The sequence below is a fragment of the Vicia villosa genome, linkage group LG1 (assembly GCF_029867415.1).
Source record: "Vicia villosa cultivar HV-30 ecotype Madison, WI linkage group LG1, Vvil1.0, whole genome shotgun sequence".
Taxonomy (NCBI): domain Eukaryota; kingdom Viridiplantae; phylum Streptophyta; class Magnoliopsida; order Fabales; family Fabaceae; genus Vicia; species Vicia villosa.
Window position 1 is genome coordinate 88,661,839 of NC_081180.1, and position 20,681 is coordinate 88,682,519.

General features: G+C 34.2%; 2 protein-coding genes across 2 annotated transcripts; one reads left to right on the forward strand and one right to left on the reverse strand.

Moving 5' to 3' along the window:
* Positions 1-1,343: 1,343 nt before the first annotated feature.
* On the forward strand, positions 1,344-2,951 carry LOC131648814 (uncharacterized). Its single transcript, XM_058918540.1, has one exon. It carries the CDS (start codon positions 1,344-1,346, stop codon positions 2,949-2,951), a length of 1,608 nt encoding a protein of 535 aa, XP_058774523.1.
* An 11,613-nt stretch (positions 2,952-14,564) lies between these two features.
* Positions 14,565-16,601, reverse strand: LOC131611739 (uncharacterized). Its single transcript, XM_058883642.1, has 3 exons — positions 15,779-16,601; positions 15,536-15,685; positions 14,565-15,059 (listed from the first exon to the last, which is right to left on the reverse strand). The coding sequence occupies exons 1-3, from the start codon at positions 16,394-16,396 to the stop codon at positions 14,760-14,762; spliced, it is 1,068 nt and encodes a 355-aa protein (XP_058739625.1). The 5' UTR covers positions 16,397-16,601; the 3' UTR covers positions 14,565-14,759.
* Positions 16,602-20,681: the final 4,080 nt, after the last annotated feature.

A 20,681-nucleotide genomic window follows, 5' to 3' on the forward strand; every position in this document is an offset into this window, starting at 1 on the left:
GTAAGGCATCCACAAAAACTGTAAGACATAAATAAATATAAGAGTCGTATTCACGTAGATGAAAGATTTAATATATGGCTTGGTAAAAAACTTACATCTCCAACGACCATGTGATCCAATATGAAACGATATCCATCTAGATAAGCATTCGGAGATGCGAAATACTCCATACCTCGTTGTGCAAATCTTGCATATTTAAAAAGTGTAATTAGAAATATGCGTTAGTTTAGTGGTAAAATAAATATATGGAATAAAGAATTTACCTAACGGCGTATGGATAAGATGGAGCAATTTCACTCCTTGGAGCAAGTCGTGGAATGCGATAGTAGGTCCACGCAGCGAGAAGGAGTTAGCAGCCTGCAACACTCTTGACTCCTTTTCGACATGCTTTGCACATCTCCCTGTAAAGGTAACACAAACACGCAGACCCCCAACTCTATTGGCCGCATTTATCAAGATCTTTGACAACCATTGGATGCATCACGTTTGGGTTCGGCCAACCCTTGGACGCACAGCCTTGTGGTTCAGCCAACCCCTGGACGGACTGAAACATGTTTCGTCCTTTTCCTGGACGACCCCCTACGTGTCCAGTTTTGGTTGGCATAGTTTAAATACCCATTCAATTGTAGAGCTACACACATTCAAACACACATAGAAAAATTATAATTTCAGTCAATGGCTCAGAGAAACATAATTCTTTCAGTGCACTACAATGGTATTATCAGTAACGATCTAACAAACGGTTTTTCGTTTAGCAATACCGAAACGAAACGTTTCAAAGTGCATTGTAGGTCCGATTTTATGCATTTGAAGGAACGGATTTAATCAAAATTGCAACTTTCTGTAAGTGAAATTATTTATCGACTTCCGTTATTTAATGGAGACAACAGTAACATTTTTTACGTCATGAAACAAATAGAGGATGACAATGGCGTTAAAGTGATGTTCGAATGTCACAATTCGTTTGCTCCTCTTGACTCGGTCGAGTTATATGTTCGTATTATTAGTCCTGCCGTTAACCAAACGCAAGAGTCGCATTCGCATCAATACGGTATGAGCCAACCCACTGATGAAGAGCCAACACAAAACAACGAACCGGTTATACCCAACGAAGATGTGGATGAGTACAATGACGATGAAATACAAGAAGTGCGATATGAAGATCTTTTTGGTGATGACAATGACACAGATATTGTTGTGCCATCGCAGCCTACAAATGCACAACCGATTAGCATGTCGCCCCACCGGAGCACATGCGAAATATCTGTTTAGAAGAGTCACAATCTGAATCAATATTTGGTTCGCACAAAACAAACTATAGTGATGTTGATTTATATGAGGGAATGGAGTTTGAAGACAAAGAGGAGTGTGTTGCTGCTATACAACATTGGCATATCACCAACAATCTTGATTATTGGGTGTACAAATCTGATAAGAACATATATGTGATCAAATGCAAGAATCCAGATTGCTCATTCAAATGTAGAGCTTCAATTCGCAAGAAGAACTCCAAGTGGACGATAGGTAAGCTGAGTGGACCACATGTCTGCACAACCACTTTAATGTCGCAAGACCATAAAATACTTACATCAGATATTGTCTCTCACTGCATCAGGGATCTGGTTAACACCGACCCATTAATAAAGGTAAAGCTCATAATCTCTCATATTACAGGAAAGTATGGATATAATATATCGTACAGGAAAGCGTGGATTGCAAAGGTAAAGGCCATAAAATCCCTGTATGGAAACTGGGAGACATCTTACAATGACCTTCCACAATGGTTATTGGTAATGAAAACATATCTGCCTGGAATGATAATAGACTTGGAAACGTTACCTGCATTTTCAAACGAAGGAAGCCAGTTGGGTGATAAGATGATATTCCATCGTCTATTTTGGGCTTTTCAACCATGCATCCATGGTTTTGCATATTGCAAGCCAATTGTTCAAGTCGACGGGACATGGTTGTATGGAAGGTACAGAGGGACCTTGTTGATGGCTGTGGCGCAGGATGGGAATGGTAACATTTTTCCAATTGCTTTCGCTATTGTCGAGGGTGAAACCAAGGATGCTTGGAGTTTTTTCCTTCGCAATCTAAGAAACCACGTGACACCCCAACCCAATCAATGCCTAATATCAGACAAACATCCATCGATTAAAAGTGCCTATGATGATCCTGCAAATGGATGGCAAAATCCTCCGTCTTCACATGTCTACTGCATTAGGCATATCGCGCAAAACTGTATGCGTGCGATTAGAGACAAGGAACTATGTAAAAAACTGGTCAACATGGGTGATAGTCTAATTTTATTAACAGTACATTGTCAATTGATCTTTGTCGTTTTCTTGACATATTTATTATTTGTAACAGGATATGCATTGACGGAGTCAACGTACAACTACTATAGAACCGAAATTCGTCAGACAAATAGAGATTCTTTGGAGTGGATTGAAAATATCCCCAGGGAGAAGTGGGCAAGCGCGTTTGATAGAGGGCAACGATGGGGACACATGACGACTAACCTTGCAGAAACAATGAACTCTATGCTAAAGGCAACCAGAAACCTTCCAATAGCTTCTTTGGTATCGGCCACATATTTTCGGATGGGAGCATTATTTGGTCAATGTGGACATGAATGGACAAAGAGGTTGACATCAGGCCAAACTTTTACAGACAAGTGTATCAAGGGGATAACTGAAGAAGTCAACAAAGCAAGCAGTCATAATGTTTATCAGTTCGACCGGGAGAGATTCTATTTTATGGTGGCCAAAAGAATAAACTGCAACGATGGTCGACCAACTGGTACTTACGGTGTTGATCTACGAAAAAGAACCTGTGATTGCGGAAAATTTCAAGCGTTTCATTTGCCTTGCTCACATGCTATTGCAGCATGTGAAAGTATACGCCAAGACTACACCATTCACATACCCGACGTGTTCAAGATTTAGCATGTTTTTAAAGTCTACCAACAAAGCTTCCAGATCCTCCCACATCAAGACAATTGGCCGCAATATAGAGGAACTACTCTTTGTCATGACGAAACTATGCGTAGGAAAAAAAGAGGTCGCCCAAATAGTACTCGGATTAGAACCGAAATGGACGACGTGGAAAAGGAAAAGAGAATGTGTGGGATATGCCGTGAAGTAGGCCATATCCGAAGTAAATGTCCAAATGTAGCAGGCCCGTCCAATAGGCCTTAATGTTTACTTCAACTAGCTTTATGAATGTAATATAATGTCTTTTTAATTGAGTTTGCAACCATCAATGACTAAAACAACATTTCACATTAAACATAACTAAAACAACATTCAATGACAACGAAATAAAGACAGCCACAAATAAAACAACCACACAGGAAACAATTAAAACGACCTCACAGGAAACAAATAAAACATATTCTAAGAGATTACAACCATCAACATAATATCATGTGGTCCTAGCATCATCATAAGGACACCAGCGTCATTTTTCACGGCTCTCCAAGAACGAGTTACTACTCCATTTCGCTTTCTCCGTGACCCGCCTTTCAATTTTCCTTATAATTTCACCCTCGAGAATGTTTCCGTCTAACCAGCCGATCAAGTGCCTCTGTAGATGCTCGAAAGTTTGCGTGTTCCAGAGTTTGATCTTCAACGGAGGCTTTGTTGCTGAAAAAAATAATGTTGCATCTCTCTTCTAGGTGGAAACGTTGGAAGGGGTTCAGAAGACATCTCCAATAGTAACACTAAGCCTTCAATTGTAACTGGTGTGAGTGCAAATGAGCAATACAATCTTATTTATAGGCAAAAAATAATAATAAAATATATGCGCTCGGCCATCTATTGGCCGAACCTACACATGCTCGTCCAACCCATGCCTTACTCGTATTTTTAATTATTACAAATAATTTTTTTTTAATTTTTAATATATTTTAATCATTATATATAATAAAAAAACAATTATTATAATTAAAAAATCATTTAAAACAATTAAAACAAAAAAAACCAAAAAAAAGGCCCAGTTAAGGGTCGGCCAACCCCAACTGGGGAAAAAAATTTCCACTTTTTCGTCCAACCCCTGGCCGAACGTGAGGAAGAAATGTGGCATTCTGGTATTTTTTATTTTTTTTTCAATTCATGGCATTGTGGTATTATGTTTTCATGATAGTGGTAATTCATGGCATTGTGGTATTATGTTTTCATGATAGTGATAGGTTGATAAAAAAATCTCTTTTCTTGGCATCGTTTTAAACCTAACATGCAATCTCCTCTCCTCCTTCAATCATTTGACAATAAGAGTTTAGGTTTTATTTAATTTTAGCTCTAAATATTTTGTATTTATATTTTAATTTTAAATAAAAATCACGTTTAATGTGAATAGTTACTTCATCATAAATATAAATTTGAGGTAAAATAATTACTAATAAAAAATACAAGAGGGTTAAATTTGCTAAATATAATAGGGAATTTAATTGGTATGTAATGACAGTGTAAAACAATTTTACACCGTCACTGAATCTTGACCGTTAAATACTTATTAAAATTTAATTTTTTTAATTTTTTAAAAATTAAAATTTGTGAGTGGTTGTGATGAAAATTTTTTAAAAAATTTTACGCTGAATTAATCTTGTAGAGGTCAAAAGTAATTAAATCAAAAGTTTTAACAAATAGGTAGGTGGTAGCTGGGTGATCAGCTATTTTTCATTTTGTTTTGTGCAGATTTTCTTGTCTATCTTCTAATAAATTCTTTTCTCCGAAAATTTGTTTTAGCCTGAGAATTTAGAATAGCCTCACAAGTTTATAGGCAGAGACAGTTTAATGTTTTCTGAGAACTTCTAACACTCTTAATTTCTTTTGTACATTTATAATTCTTTTTTCTGTTCATCTAATATTTGGTTTTCACTTTTATAATAAGAAATTAAATTGGTAGTGGTTCTCGTAAGGAGAAGGTTTAATTTATATATATATATATATATATATATATATATATATATATATATATATATATATATATATATATATATATATATATATATATATATAAAATAGAAAATTTATTTCTCAAATCATATTTAATGTTCATTGGCTAAGGACGAAATTCTGATCGAGATAATTGTAAGACCGTAATTTCTATCCTTATATTTATTTAGGATGTTTTGATGGAGGACGGGAATTTACGTACAGACACTTCAAAAATATTTTCTAAAAAAGAAATGATAAATCAACACGTTTTTTTTAAAACAATATCAATTATGATTGTCAACTTAACTCATCCCTATTGCATACTTACAAAAATTATCTATAAGGATAAGGTAAAAACTAATAAAATGAGTATGAATATGAATATGAATAATTATTCATCAAAATAAATTGGTATTGATACAAGTACAAATATCTTAAAATCCACCTTATTTATACCCACACATAGGGCCGTCTTTGAGGGCGTGCAAGATGGGCTATCGCACAGGGCCTCGAACTTTTTACGGTTAAACTGAAACTAAATAGGGCCTCATAAATATTTGCCATTATTAAAATGGATTTAAATAGGGCCTATAATTATTTTGTCATACTTGAATCATGACTAATCTACACAGGGCCTACAAAAAATTGAGACGGCCTTGCCACACAATATATATTTTTAAATTTTCAAAATTTATTATTATATACACATATAAGGTTATATCAGAGTCATTTATTTTATAACAATATTATACAAATACATATGAATGTTATTAAACATTACCATCACATACGTCTTTTCATTAGATATCTAATGCATCAAAGTTTCTAAACTTAAGTTATGACAATTGTTTTTAACTCTCATACATGCAATCGATTACACACTTATTAATTTATTAAATACATAACTATTAAATTTGTATGCTTCTTAATGTAAATATTTGTGTATTTTTTAACTCAACAATAATATATTTAAACTTTTTTTTTAAAATGTTGTTACAAATTTAAAGTGACATGATAAATTATAATCGATTGATAACTTTTTATTAAAAATGCGGATAAATGAGTATGAGTATAAATATTTAAGTACTCATAAGGTACGACGAGTATACCGTACAAACCAATATTTTAAAAACCAAACCGGAGAAAGAACTGTTAAAACATGCGGATCATGGTTCAATCGGTTCAACTGTGATTGAACCGTATATTAAATTTAAACTAAAAGAATAAATAAATATATTATTAAATATCCTAATAAAACTAATTTATATCATAATTTGTAAAATAAAATCCTCAAATAAATATGATACTAATAAACAAGCTTGCAAAATAAGAAGAATGCAATGTAAGACCTAATAACAAATCATAAAATTAGTTAAAAACCAATATGTATATATTTGTCCTAATTGCTTAACTCAAAGCCATAAGTTATTCATCAGTATAATTTTTCACATCTCTTTACAGACCAACATCGATTATCTTGTGTCCATATACATTACATTATTTCTTTTCTTTCTATTACATTTACATATTGTCTTGTGTCCTTCAATTTTATTATTTACTTTCCATCTATACAATTTTAAATGTTTGCTATAATTAATTTTTTAGATTTAAACAAAGAAATAAAATGAAGTAAAACATAAAAAAATTATCTTTGATTTTTTGAACAGTCTGGTTCATAAAAAACGGTCCCGATTTTACGATTATTTTGCGCTTGAAGCAATTTCATCCCAATTTTATAAACATAACCGTTTATTAGTCCAAACTGAACTGAATTAGACAATAGTTCAAGGTTGGACCGGTTTACCGGCCGGTCAATCCGGGTTTTAAAACATTGGCTACAAACGTTAGTACCCACACAGGTATGACCTCGGATATAATTTTTTTTCAAATCATAGATATGAAAATGAGTACTATAGTACCTTGCAGGCCCGACTCTGTGTGCCTGTGCAACATGTACCATATCCAGTGGTGGCAAAACGGCCCGCCCGCCGCCCGCCCCACCTTATACCCGCCAAAATGTACCATATCCAGTGGTGGCAAAACGGCCCGCCCGCCGCCCGCCCCACCTTATGCCCGCCAAAAAACGAGCGGGGCGGGCATGCCCGCCAAGTAAAATGGGCATAAAAGTCATGCCCGTTCCGCCAAGATGGTGGGTTGGCGGGTGGCAGACTTACCCACCTATTTTTATATATATATTTTTAATAGATTAATAGGCTTTTTTTACCTTTTAATTAAACTTTTCACTAATTTTTTAAAACAATTTTTTATAAAAGCAACTTTTTAACAAATTTACTTAGAAAAATATTACATATATCTATAAATAAATGTATAAAATAAATCATCAATAATTGCAATTACTAGAATTAAATAAAAATAGTGAGTTTTGGAGGAGGGGCGTGTTAAAAAAATAAAATCACCTAAGCATGTTCTTTACAAAGATTATAAAATATAATCACTTTAGTGCGGAAACTATAAAATACATATATGAACACGAATATAGGATCATTTATCATGTTGATCTATTAAAGATTAATGAAGAGTAAGGAATCAAGGAATACTTGGATCCATTGTAGGTAATCGTTGGCTATAGCTCTTCCTCAACCAGTACTCCTCACGCCTCAGTACTCTTCAGATGGGGGAAGAGTGAAAATGCTTTTCGTACTAATATATTGGGGACCATAGCCCATTATATAAGTGATGGCCCATTAGGGTTCCCATTATCCCGAAATGGGCCATCAAACATCCACCCAATTTGGCCCATATCAATTAATTAATAAATAAATATTTATATAAATAGAAACTAATTAGCCTTATTACATAATTTTGACCACTAAATCAATTAAGGCTTCATATTGATAAATACCTAATATAATCAATTTAAATATATATGCCCACATAATACTATTAAAATATTTTATTTAATAAAATATTCTAACAGGGCGGACTTTGGCGGGCGTCGGACTTTGGCGGGGCGGGTATGGCGGGCGGCGGGTTTTGGAGGGGCGGGCTTAGGCGAGCGGCGGACCTAAAATCCCAATCCAACTCGCCATTTTTAAGCGGGTGCGCGGACCGGGCCGGCGGGCCACGGCCCGTTTTGCCACCCCTAACAATAGCACCGGGTCTCCAAATATTTATATACAAGTTAAATAAAATATATAAATTTACAAAATATGACAAATAAAAATAAGTGGGCATGTGGCGTAGCGGTGACAAATTATTAGGATTCAGAGGGTAACATGTTTTATCCTCCCAAATTATTATTTTTTGTTTAATTAAATCATTTTAATCACAAAAAGTTAGTTATTGAGCTTCGTAGACAAGATTCACACTCATTGCCATACGCATTATACAATTGAAATGCAATCAGTATATTAATATTTTAGTTCTTAAATTTATAAATATTTAATGATAAAATATTATATATAGTATGGTTTGTTAAATTTTTTAATTATTTTTTTGAGAAAATCTATTATATATTTGAAGATGAATGGTTTAATTTGATTTATAATAACATATTTAAAAGTTAATATTTTTATTATCATTTTAAGTTAAGTAATTATAGTTAAATAGATAACAAATGATTAAATTTAAAATATTTTTTAATAATTTAACTTAATATAGTATTTATAAGATCTACACCTTTTTTTTAATTAGTTTAGCATGTTAATATATCACTTCCTAATAAAATCAATATATATATATATATATATATATATATATATATATATATATATATATATATATATCAAGTGAGAGTAATTTTTATTGAGAGATGAGAGGAACAAATATCAACCATTAGATTTATCAAGAGAGAGAATGTTAATACATTGATGTGACTATTAATTTCTCTCTCTTGATAAATCTAATGGTTAATATTTATTCCTCTCATCTCTCATTAAAAAAAATACTATATATATATATATATATATATATATATATATATATATATATATATATATATATATATATATATATATATATATGTTATGTAGCAAAAAATATATATCAGTAGATCAGAGTATTAAAATGTGCCATATAGCTTGTATTCAATTAGTTTCATGATTGTATGAGTTAACAATAATTTAAAAAAATAGAGAAAATTTATTGACAGAAAAGTTACGAAAAGTTATAGTTGTATTTGTCAAAATATTTTAAATATTTTTTTAATTTTTATACTATTTACAATTTAAATCATTTTTATATTTTAATTTATTATGGATCTATTATTAAAATACAACAGCGCTTCTAAACAGTTTGGGCCGGCCCTTGCCTAAACTACTCAGTGTAACCCCTAATACCAACATGGTATGTTTGTTCATTGTATGCATACAATGTTTATTTGTCAAAACAATATATTTTTCTCAGATAATAGTTGAGAGATATTTAGCATAAATACATATTTATATTATTAATCACTTAAAATATTTTATAAATCATTAAAATATATGTTATTAGTTATTTATTTAACATACATCTCATTCATTATTAAAATTGTTATGAATCATAGATGTTAAATGTCCTTACACTTTTATGAAAAGATTTAGAAAAGAATTTGATATAATCGTTGTCTATGTAGATGACATAAATATATTGTTAAAAAAAATAATTTGAGATGAAGAACTTAGGAAAGATAAAGTTGTGTCTAGGTTTAAAAATTGAACATTTGTACGATTGACTATTTGTACATCGAGAAGCCTATATAACAAAAGTGTTAAAACGTTTTTATATACATAAATCTCATATGTTCCATATATCAATGGTTGTTAGATAATTGAATGTGGAGAAATATTCTTTCAGACCTCGAGAAAAGGATGAAGAACTACTTGATTATGAAGTACCATATCTCAATGTGATTGGAACACTGATGTATCATGATATATATATATATATCCTGATATGTCATTTGTCATCAATCTATTAAAAAGATACAGTTCTTCACATACACAAAGATATTAGAACAAAGTCAACATATACTTCGTTATCTCAGGGGTACAATGAACATGTATTTGTTTTATTTCAAAGTATTTAAATTAGAATTAACAAGCTATGAAGATGCAGGTTACTTGTCAGATCCTCGTGATGGTAGTTCCCAAACATGTTACTTGTTTATTTGAGGCAAGTCGATAATGTGTTTGGTTGAGATTCCTAATTCAACACATACAACAAATTTGAGGTTTCTCTTTCTGAAAAATAAATACAAGAACCATATATGAAGATAATACGGCATGGATCACTCAATTGAAAGATAGTTACATCAAATGAGGGCAAACAAAAACACATTTCTCCCAAGTTCTTTTTCACTCAACAAAACTCAAACTTGTAGGACAAAGATAAAGTGAGAATGAGAAAATTTGTGTGAATGAATGTGTGAAAATGGAGTGAGATTTTACCCTATTTATAGGTAAAAACCAATACTTATGAACGACAAAGTTTTGTTTATAATTAAAATTGTGTCATTTTCCCCCTCATATATTTATAAACATCGAGGTAATATGTTATTTCTTTTTAAATAAAAAATAAAATAAAATAATGAAATTTTCTTTTAGTTTTCTGCTCACCCGAGGGAATAACTTACTTCTATTGTAGAATAAAAAAGAAATGGTAAACTGTAAGGTATATCACTTACGGATTTTTACCACTCACCATTTTCTTTTTGGATTTCGATTTTTCTAAGTATAATTAGGAATATGTTTCTCAATATTGTTAGTCAAGGAAAGAATTAAATCATTGAATTTTGCCTTTGATGACAATATTGAGAAATTATTTCCAAATATGAAAATTGATTGCAAAAGGTGGAATCAACAATAACAACACTTGTGAGAGAGATTGCAAGCAGGGGCGACGCCAGTGCCCGGCGAGGTAGGGCAGTTGCTCAGGATTTTCCTTCTCTCACCCTGAACTTCAAAATCTCATCGCAATGGTCTCTCTCTCTCTCACTCACGAAATCGAAATTGTTCCAGGGAGTAATCGCGGAACAGTGATCGTATTTAGATGTCTAATCGTCGCGAGTTCTCTTCTTCTTCCTTTTCTTTCACTTTTAATCTCGATTTTTGATGCGAAATCGTTGTTGTGATGCTATTCATTATAGTTGTTGATTGTGGTTTATGAATTGGTGAAGAATTGTTGATGAATTTATGGTTTCATGCTATGCACATCATGTCTTCAGTGAAATACCTGAACCATGTTCTTTTATTTTTCTGTGTTGAAATCTCTTGGTTGCAGCTATGGATTCGGTATGGGTTCCCCGATTCCACTACTTGAGCATCTCTAATGCAACCTTGGGATGGTCCATTGGAACCATGTAACCCGTATCATGGACCTTTTTTTGTTACACATAGAAGTCTTAACTGAATAAAACATTTACCAATGACCATGAGCAAAGCAAGAAAGGATTTGGTAGATATAAGAAAAGCCAGGTTTAAATTTGATTACGGAAATAAAATAAGCAATTTATCTCTGTACATTATTATAAACATACAATAGTGTGAGCCACCCCTAATTTTAATATTTTGTCCAAGTCAGTAACAAAAAAAGCACTTATAATCCTTTCTACTGTTATAACCATTAATGATTTGGAAACAATGTTGAAATTAGGGTTATTTAAGCAGCACTGCTGAATGTCTTGTTACCAGTGTTGATTAAAAGTTAGTCGTATTTTGCAGATAGAGTTATGTTAAAAATTTCAAATTTCCCCATGTCACCAAATTCTCAATTAATTGGGAAAAAGCTTCTGTAGTTACATCTATGCAAAAGTTTTTCAATTAATTGAGAAAAATCTTCCGTGGAAAGGTTTGATGGGGTTTGATTAATTGGGAAAATCCTAAATTCTTAATTAATTGGGAAAAATCTTCCGTAGTTACATCTATGGAAAGGTTTGATGGGTTTTGGCAATAGAGTGTTCCTTAGATGCATGTACGGAACTTGGGATTTTTCCAATTAATTAGGAAAATCTCAAGTTTCACTATGTTTTATACGGAAGCTGGGGAAGGAAGCAAATTGTTTTAAAATATGAGGTGCTTCCGGATGGGCATCTACGGAAGCTGGGGCAAAATTGAAATTTTGCATGGTGTGTAAGATAACCATGGGGTGGGTTGAGAAACTTTCTAATAAGAAAATAAATTAAGAGAACGACATTACCTGCTTTTTGAATTGAAAGTGACGTAGAGGGGAGAGAGGAAATATGAACAGTCTGACTCAGAGATAAAGAGAGGAGCAGTTGGTCTATAGTACTGATTAGTTGTTTTTTTTTAATTTCTATTCTAAGTCATAAATAATTAATTGGGTTGAGTCTGTTTGGACCATTGGGTATTCATCTGTTTAAATTTTTACACCCTTATTTTTATTAATTTTGGCCCTGATTTCATTTTAAAATCGGCTATTAATTTAAGAAAAATACAAAGAAAGTAGGGGTTGGGCCCGGGCGCGTGTCCGAGCTTGCTGAGCTATAGAACCGTCCATTCTAATCTAGAAGTTGAATGCCATGTTATGACAATAGCCTTAAAGGAGTTTGTTTGGCTAAGAAATTTGTTACCAAAGTTAAGACAGGGAGAACTTCACACAAAAAAACTCATATGTGACAATCAAGTTGTATTACATATTGCATTCAATCCGTATTTCTATAAGCGTACAAATCAATTTTGAATATCCCTGCATATTTATCAATTTTGAATATCCCTGCATATTTATCAATTTTGAATACTAGTTAAGTGATATATTTAATAGGTCTCTCAAAAACTCTCAAATTAATTGCATTTGTAACAAGGTGGACTCATATAATCTATATGATTCAACTTGAGGTAATGAGTAAAGAGTATGTTACTAACATATAGAATTGAATAGTGATCAAAAAAAAAAAAAAAAAACATATAGAATTGAATAGAATTGATATGCATTTATTATGTTGTCGTGTATCTTACCTGATTATAAATATACAATATGTATGGTCTTATTAGATGCACATTATATTTCTACATAAAGAAACTAACTAAAGTAACTAAATAATTAGTTCAAGTGCTGACAAAATTTTAGTTAAGATGGAATCAATCGAAAGTAATCAAATTTGATCTACAACTGAAACAATTATTAAACAAACTTTACCATTACTTCTAATAACTCTTTATTATCAACCTAACAAAGTGCATCATTACTTTCCTTTGATCTTAACTTTCTATAGAAAAAAACAAGTAGCTCTGTCTTTTCACCAGATAGATGTTGTGGTTTTTTAGTGTTTGAGATATTTCAAAGGTCACAAGTCCTACAAGTCCCACACATAGACTATACCATTCAGAGCTTTAGAGTCTTTATATACTAATGATTGGTTATAGCCTGCAAGAGTGAACCCGCGTGTTCCCGAAAATCGAGCCAACTACTTGATTCAATGTAAATCTTCTAGTTTCCCTCGCATTCGTAACTGTTTGTGCTTTGGTTCGTTGTTGCCGACATCAATTTACAATACTATGTTTACCCTACCAGTACCATATAGTAGACAAGTATCAGAATCATTTGAAAATCGTACTCACAGACCTATCTATACAACATCTATACAACATCACCTGAAGCTAGTGCATTATTAGTGATTCCCTAACAGCACCTGTACTTTCTGCCCGAGGACTCTTCGGTGTAATAGTTTAAGTATTTAAAATGCTCAACATGTGCTCTTGTTCAAAGCAATTGAAAAAGGAATTTGAAGAAATCTATAATATGTTAGTCCAGTAGGGTCAATGCTTTAGGGCCATAAACCACTCCTGTTGTTCTGTAAGAGCATCACTAGAGCATGTTCTATTCAGATTGCTAATGTTTATGATGGACTGTGTAACTGGTAATTGTTTTACCAGTGGAGTTGGTTTCTGATTTTGACAGTAAAATACTAGAAACCTAACACGGTGTTCGGTATTCAAAACAAACAAGAGCCTGGACATTATGGTTGATATTATTGTTTGATCAGTGGTTAAGAAATCCATAAAATGAAAGTTTGTTTATAAATACAAGTTCAATGTGACAATGTAGTTTACCTCTGTCATTATTTTGGCTTCTTTATGCAGTGACTTGTGCGGCTAAAAACAAAAGTATGTCCTACTTCTGCTTGCACAAGTTGGGCTTGGCTTGCATGAGTTTATAAAGGCAATGATTATTGCTTACGAGTAATCTCAAACCCTATGTCCGGACTTAATTGTATTTAAAATATTAAAATTTTAGAAGAACAAAGGGCATTTCGGACCAATACTGATTTTGAAATCCAAACAGGGTTTTCCGCATTCTGGATGCTTTAGATGAACTTGAGCTCTCATCTAAATTATTAAATCCGGACAGGTTTTTTTGTGCATTCTGGGTGTTTCGGATGAACTTGAGCCCTCCTCTTATAACACGTGGTGTGTCCGGATTTTAAAATCCGAAAGGTGCGAGAAAGTCATTTTTGAAAATTCCATAGGATTTCATAACCCCTTTATAAAACACATTGGGCTGGCAAACTCACTATAGTTTATATACATTATAAGTTGCTTACTGTTGACATGTTTTTGGTTGAACCAGGTTTTGCTTTATAACTCATATGACACTGAAGTAGCTATGCTAGGCTACTTTAATGGATGAGGATCATGGTTGTTGACTATAACAATAAAAATGAATGAATCAAGATAAAAATATACTCAAAGGTGAACACTACTAAGATGTTCCAAATATATTGTTGATCAAGAATTGACAGATAAAATCAAAGTCAAAAAGAACCTTTACAGTAAAGATCTTGGAGCTTCTCAAAAGACATGAGGGTGTTGTGCTGATTGAGAATGATTTAACTCCTAAGTCTAGTTACTATTCACTTCACGTTGGGGTTTTAGAGTCATAGTTTGTTGTTGTGAACCAATTGTAGCTACCATTATCTTCAAAACTAAGAGCAAACAGCCAGAGATTTTTCTTCATCTTGCCAATATTCCTTGAGATTCTGTATTTGAGCAACTCCTTTGCTGCAGAAAACAATCCTTTACCATCCACAATAGAGCTCCTTTGATATTCAAGAACCCAAGTGTTAGGATCTAGTTGAAGTACTGAGGCACCCCATTCTGGTTGTGTCCATGAGGTATTAGCCTTTCTAATCAAATAGCTAACTTGTCCATCTTTCCACTTTAAAACAGAACCACAACAACAACCACATGAAGTTAGTCCAACAATAACATATATATACATACAGACCACTTAAATTGAGGGTGTGTCCGACCCGAGTTAGTCTATATATCACTGATACAAACACGCACACTAGACATGACACTGATAATGATACATTTATGGCACAGATACTAATTTCAAAAAATGAATAAAGTGTAAGTAATCGCATGTATAGACCTCATGTTGGACACTTAGGAACACACCAGACACATGTATAGGTGTCGTGTCGGACACTTACAAACACACCACACACCACACACGTCTTTGTTTTGAGTTTGTTTTGAGGTGTCAGTGCTACATAGGTGCATTGGTGTCTGACAAATTCACATAAACATACAGTGATCCATTAAATCATTCTCAAATTATTAAGTTCTGTATGTGTTTTCAATTAATGACAAATTGAAACTAAAAGCATTTTGGAGAATTTAATTTACCTCAGTAACTCTTCCCGATAAGATAGTTAGGGTTCTTACAGACATCCCAGTTGTGATCATTCCAGCTGTTTGAAGAGGCCAACCCCAAATTGTAACCTCCTCCATTGCTGATTTGTACAATTCGCACCTTGAATTCAATAACAGACCATCCTATATACAAATTTTAAAGCAAAATTCAAAAATTCATACTATTTTAACAAATCAATAAACTTTTTTGAATGAATAGTTCAAAAATTTGCATACCTGGCTAATTTCCCAAGAGCTATCAGTAAAACTACAGTTTGAAACTCTTCCATGAACAACATTCCCCAATTCTTTCTGCAAAAACCTCAACTTTCCATTCAAATCATGAATTTCATGACATTTCTCACCGACCCTTTTCACCAAATTCGACGATAAAGAAGGCTGATAAATCACAGAAACAGCCCTCGACAAAACAAAATCAGCCAGCAAAAGAAATCCCAAAACCACCACCACATTCAACACACCAACACCCGAGTAAAAAAACCGCTTTTTACCCTCGTTCTTCATCTCCATCCTCTGAACCTGATTCGATTTAGCACTCGATTTGACGACAGGACTGGCCGGTGGTGGTATACAGCTAGAAGGGTTTCTTGGTGTGTTGAAAATCGAAGAATCAAAGGTGATCGGAGAGTAGCTGTTAAAATTGGGTTTGGAAGAAGAGAACTTGGTTAAGGAGCTATTCGGTACGAGATCAAGGGTTGCGTTGATACTGGCTATGCAAAATTCACAGTTGCAGTTGGCGTTTCTCTTGCAGCCATTGTAGTAGCAGCTGTTTTCACGATTTTCTTCTTCTTCATCGTTGATGGTGGATTTGGATTCCTGAAAGTGGAATCTCATGGTTTCTTGAATTGATTCTTCAGATATTTTCTTGTTCTTGTTGTGTTGTGGGTGTATTGAAATCTGAGAAGTTTGATTTATGAGGTGAAATTTGAAGAATCAGAGATAGAAGTTTGAATCCCAAGCCAACGGTCGTATCGGTTTGTGGAATAGTTTAGGGCTCTTGAAAATATAATCTCTATTATTATAAAATAAATGTCGTATTAAATATTGTACATATATATTTATTTTGAAAAAACATATGATGCATATATTGAAAATATATTTGATAAATAACAGAGAGAATTATGGTCATATAAAATCTTAATGAAATCTATGTTCTAATATTTAGAATAAACGACGAATTAAAGAAAGAGGAAAAATGACAATATGGAATTTTTAGAATCTAACAAATATGTCATTTAGGGTCTGTTTGGTAAAAATAGCAGTTGACTGATAAGTTAGCTGATAGCTTATAGCTTATGACTGATGGCTGATGGCTGATGACTTATAGCTTATAGCGGATGGTTGAGACTGATAGCTTATAAGCTCATTGAAGTGTTTGGTAAAATTAGCGGTTCAATTAACTTATAAATGTAAAATGACATAAAAGATATTTAATATATAATTATTTTATTTTAAATTAAAATAAATTATAAGGGTTAAAAATGGATTTTAATTGAAATAATAAGGATAAAAAAGGAAGAAAAAGTAATAAGCTATAAGACATAAACTAAAACGCTGTTTGAAATAGCGTCTGGAAAATAAGCTATAAGCTAATAAAATAAGCTATAAGCTCGTGATGAAAAGACCGTTACCAAACGGGTCTAAATTATTATATGAGCTTATAAGACATAAGACATAAGCTATAAGCTCGAAAACATGTCTTACCAAACAGAGCCTTAGTAGATTTGTCTTATGGTTGCAAACGGGTGCAGTTACCGTGCATAGATAAAAATCTATGCACCATGCATAGATTATTATGGACCCTTGGATCATTGGATCAAATTCTATATATCAATTGTTATTACTCAATTCTCAATACTCACCACTCAATACTCAATACTCAATACTAGATTAAAAACATGATCCAATGACTTATGTAGGCTTATGCATGGTGCATAAGTAAAATCCTTATGCATATTAGTCAAAGTCGTTGCAAATTGGTAGGTTATAACTTTGAAAAAAAATTAAAGCCTAATGAAACTATTGAGGAATACAATAAGGTTTGTGTAGCCAATGGTTTAAGAAAAAGAGAGAATGTAGATTTCTAAGACACCATCTCATCAATTACAAGAATAAAATTTAAGGTTAACATCTATTTTGCCCCTATTATATGGGGCGAATTCAAAAAATAATCTTGTAAATTTGTGGCATTGTTGTGTTGATTTTTTTTAATTTTTTATTTATTTTAGGATTACGTGGAAATGTTATGTTGGTTTTTTATTTTATATTTAATATTTTACATGGAAATGCCAACTGTATTTATATTTATTTGAAATTTAAAAAAAAATTATATTTATTTGAAATTTTTAAAAATTGAAAATGTTGTAATCATAGAATATTGAACCCATGACCTTGCACATGATTATTAAACCAAATACTTACTAGTTACCACCAGACGAATTTGCTTTTCATGTTTTGTTTTTCTACAACAATATATATTACATAGATAATATTTATTTTCAAAATTAATATTACATGAGAATTTTTTTTGAATCAAAATAAAAGTTTTATTGATGGATTAAAAAATCAGATACAGCCCAAAGTGATCCAAATGGATCCAACACAGCCACCATAACAAAGAAGCACTACACAAACCGTAAGCCTAAGGCATCATAATTCTGCTCAAAGTAGGCCGAAGCTTCGGTTTAGCCCAACACCGGTAAACCGTCGCATCTATAATCCTAGATACTACAGCAGTTTCACTCGGTTTCACACCAAAACACGTTTGGTTTCGATACCACCAACATTCGTATACCGTCTCCGTGAATGCACATTGGAGAATTCTAGCCTTGTTACCCTTCTTTTTACACTGTCTAATCATCCATGCTACTTCATTCTTCCATATATCAGGATTGTGATCACAATCCAGCCATTTGAGAATACACACCCAAACGGATTTTGTGGCTGAACAGTCAAACAAAAGATGATCCATAGTTTCCAACTCCCTGCAAAACACGCAAACAGAATTATCGAGCATGCCAAGTCTACACAGCCTCACTTTGGTGGGGAGTCTTTCATGACACGCAACCCATAACAATTGCACCGCTCGAGACCTCGCCGTGTTATGCATCATCATTATCCTCCATACTACATCAGGCCCATACTCTCTAAGCAGGTGATAGACTTTGCTAGTGCAGAATTGCTGTTGGGCCAGTATACCATTTATACCCTGAAGGTTTCTAGTCTCGTCCCTCAGGTGCAGAATCGCCTTCATAACCCATGACATCGATTGCTTCACCTGAGTATTCAGGTGCAGAATTTCACCTGAATATTACATGAGAATTATTATAAATAAGTATTATTTATTATTTATTACATGAATATTATTTTACATGGGTACTATTTATTCTAAAATGAATACGTTAATAGTATATAGTATATATTTCAAAATTTAAAACGTTATTAAACAAACAATATTATTTGAAATATTATTTCAAGAAAATTTCTTTGGCCACCTCCCTATGGGGGTCACCCCCAGCGAAAATCCCAAAATACCCCTGCTTCGGAAATGAACTTCCGAAGCGCTTTTTTTTTTAAAAAATTTCCTTAATTCGGAAGTGCATCTCCGAAAACACCTCATGGGGGGTGTCTGCGGAGATGAACTTCCGAAAACACCTTTGTTAAGATTTTGGGGGGTTTCGGAAGTTCATTTCCGAATTATGCAGAAACTGTGTTTTGTTTTATGTTTTATCTAAAACAGTCTCGCATTTTAATTAAACGTAAACGCCAAATAAAATAAGCAATAGATAAACTGAAAATACTAATATGATAAATAAACAAAAAAAATACTAATCCGATGAAAATAATATATACAAACCGAAAAAAATAAAAATAGTGTGCTAAAGATACAATCCGATAACAAAAAATATATAAACCCGACCACTACTGGGTGTGCCTAAACCTCTCGCCCTGAGACCTCCTCTGCCGCGTGTATGTCGCCGCACGGCCCGCATCAGTGACGATTATCTCCATCACGGCGACTGCCTCTGGACCGCCCCGCTCCACGATACCTCGATCCAACGCGTCCTGCCCAATCATCGATATCCGCTGGCAGATCGGCATGAGATCAATGGCGTGATCATCCTCGGCCTGCTGGTTCTCCAGGATCTCCTCGTGTGCTGGCCTAGGAGCGCTGGGAATGTCGGGTCTCAGAAGAGGATGTGACACCCGGTAGAACCATGTGACGTATCCCTCCTCACTGTGCTAGTCCTGGGTGACCCGAGTGAGACGGTACTCCAGCGGTACCACATGATCCTCCCAATGCTCCCATATGGCAGTGAGCTGCACTCGGGTCACAGTGTCGGGAGCAGCCTCAAAGGGTGACCTGGGTATCCGCTGCACGAATCCGAACTGACGCATGCACCGCTCAGGGAGATATCAAACCATGATGCCGGTCCCGCAAGCCAACCAGCCAGAATAAAGTGCAATGCCGTCAAAGGGGACAATCTGAGCGTAGTCGATGAACGGCCTCCAGGTGACGTCGTCGTGCAGAGTGCGGTCCAGGTATCCACGGTATGGTCCCACCGCATCGTTCCCCCTCTGGAGATCGTATCTGGCGGCCCTGGGCAAGGCGTCCACGTACACAGGATCGAGGTGGTAGCCGTGGATGCGGGAGAAGTAGGAGATGATCCAGCTCTGAAACAGAAACAAGATAATGTATTAAAATTAAATACGAAACATATATAAATAAATAAATACGATAATGTATTAAAATAAAACGTACCGTAAGCAGTGTGCAGGATCCGACCAACTGCCTCGTCCTCCAGTTGGAGGCCTCATTCAGCTTCTGGTAGAGATATGCCAGAGTAGCTGACCCCCAGTTCCACTGGTGAACGGTATCCAGGTCCATGAAATAGCGGAGGTAGGCCACGTCGACGTACCTGGCACTCTTGTCCACAAAGCATGCAGCGCCTACCACATGCATGTACCAGCACCGGAGAGCGCAGCCGCGGTGGTACTCCCTGAATAGGTCGTTACCCTCCTGCTCGGCCTCGGCCGCCGCGTCCAGGTGGAACTCAAAATAGAGGCTCAGTGTGTTGAACCGGACATGACACCCAGAAGTCGAGACGCACTCCAGGTG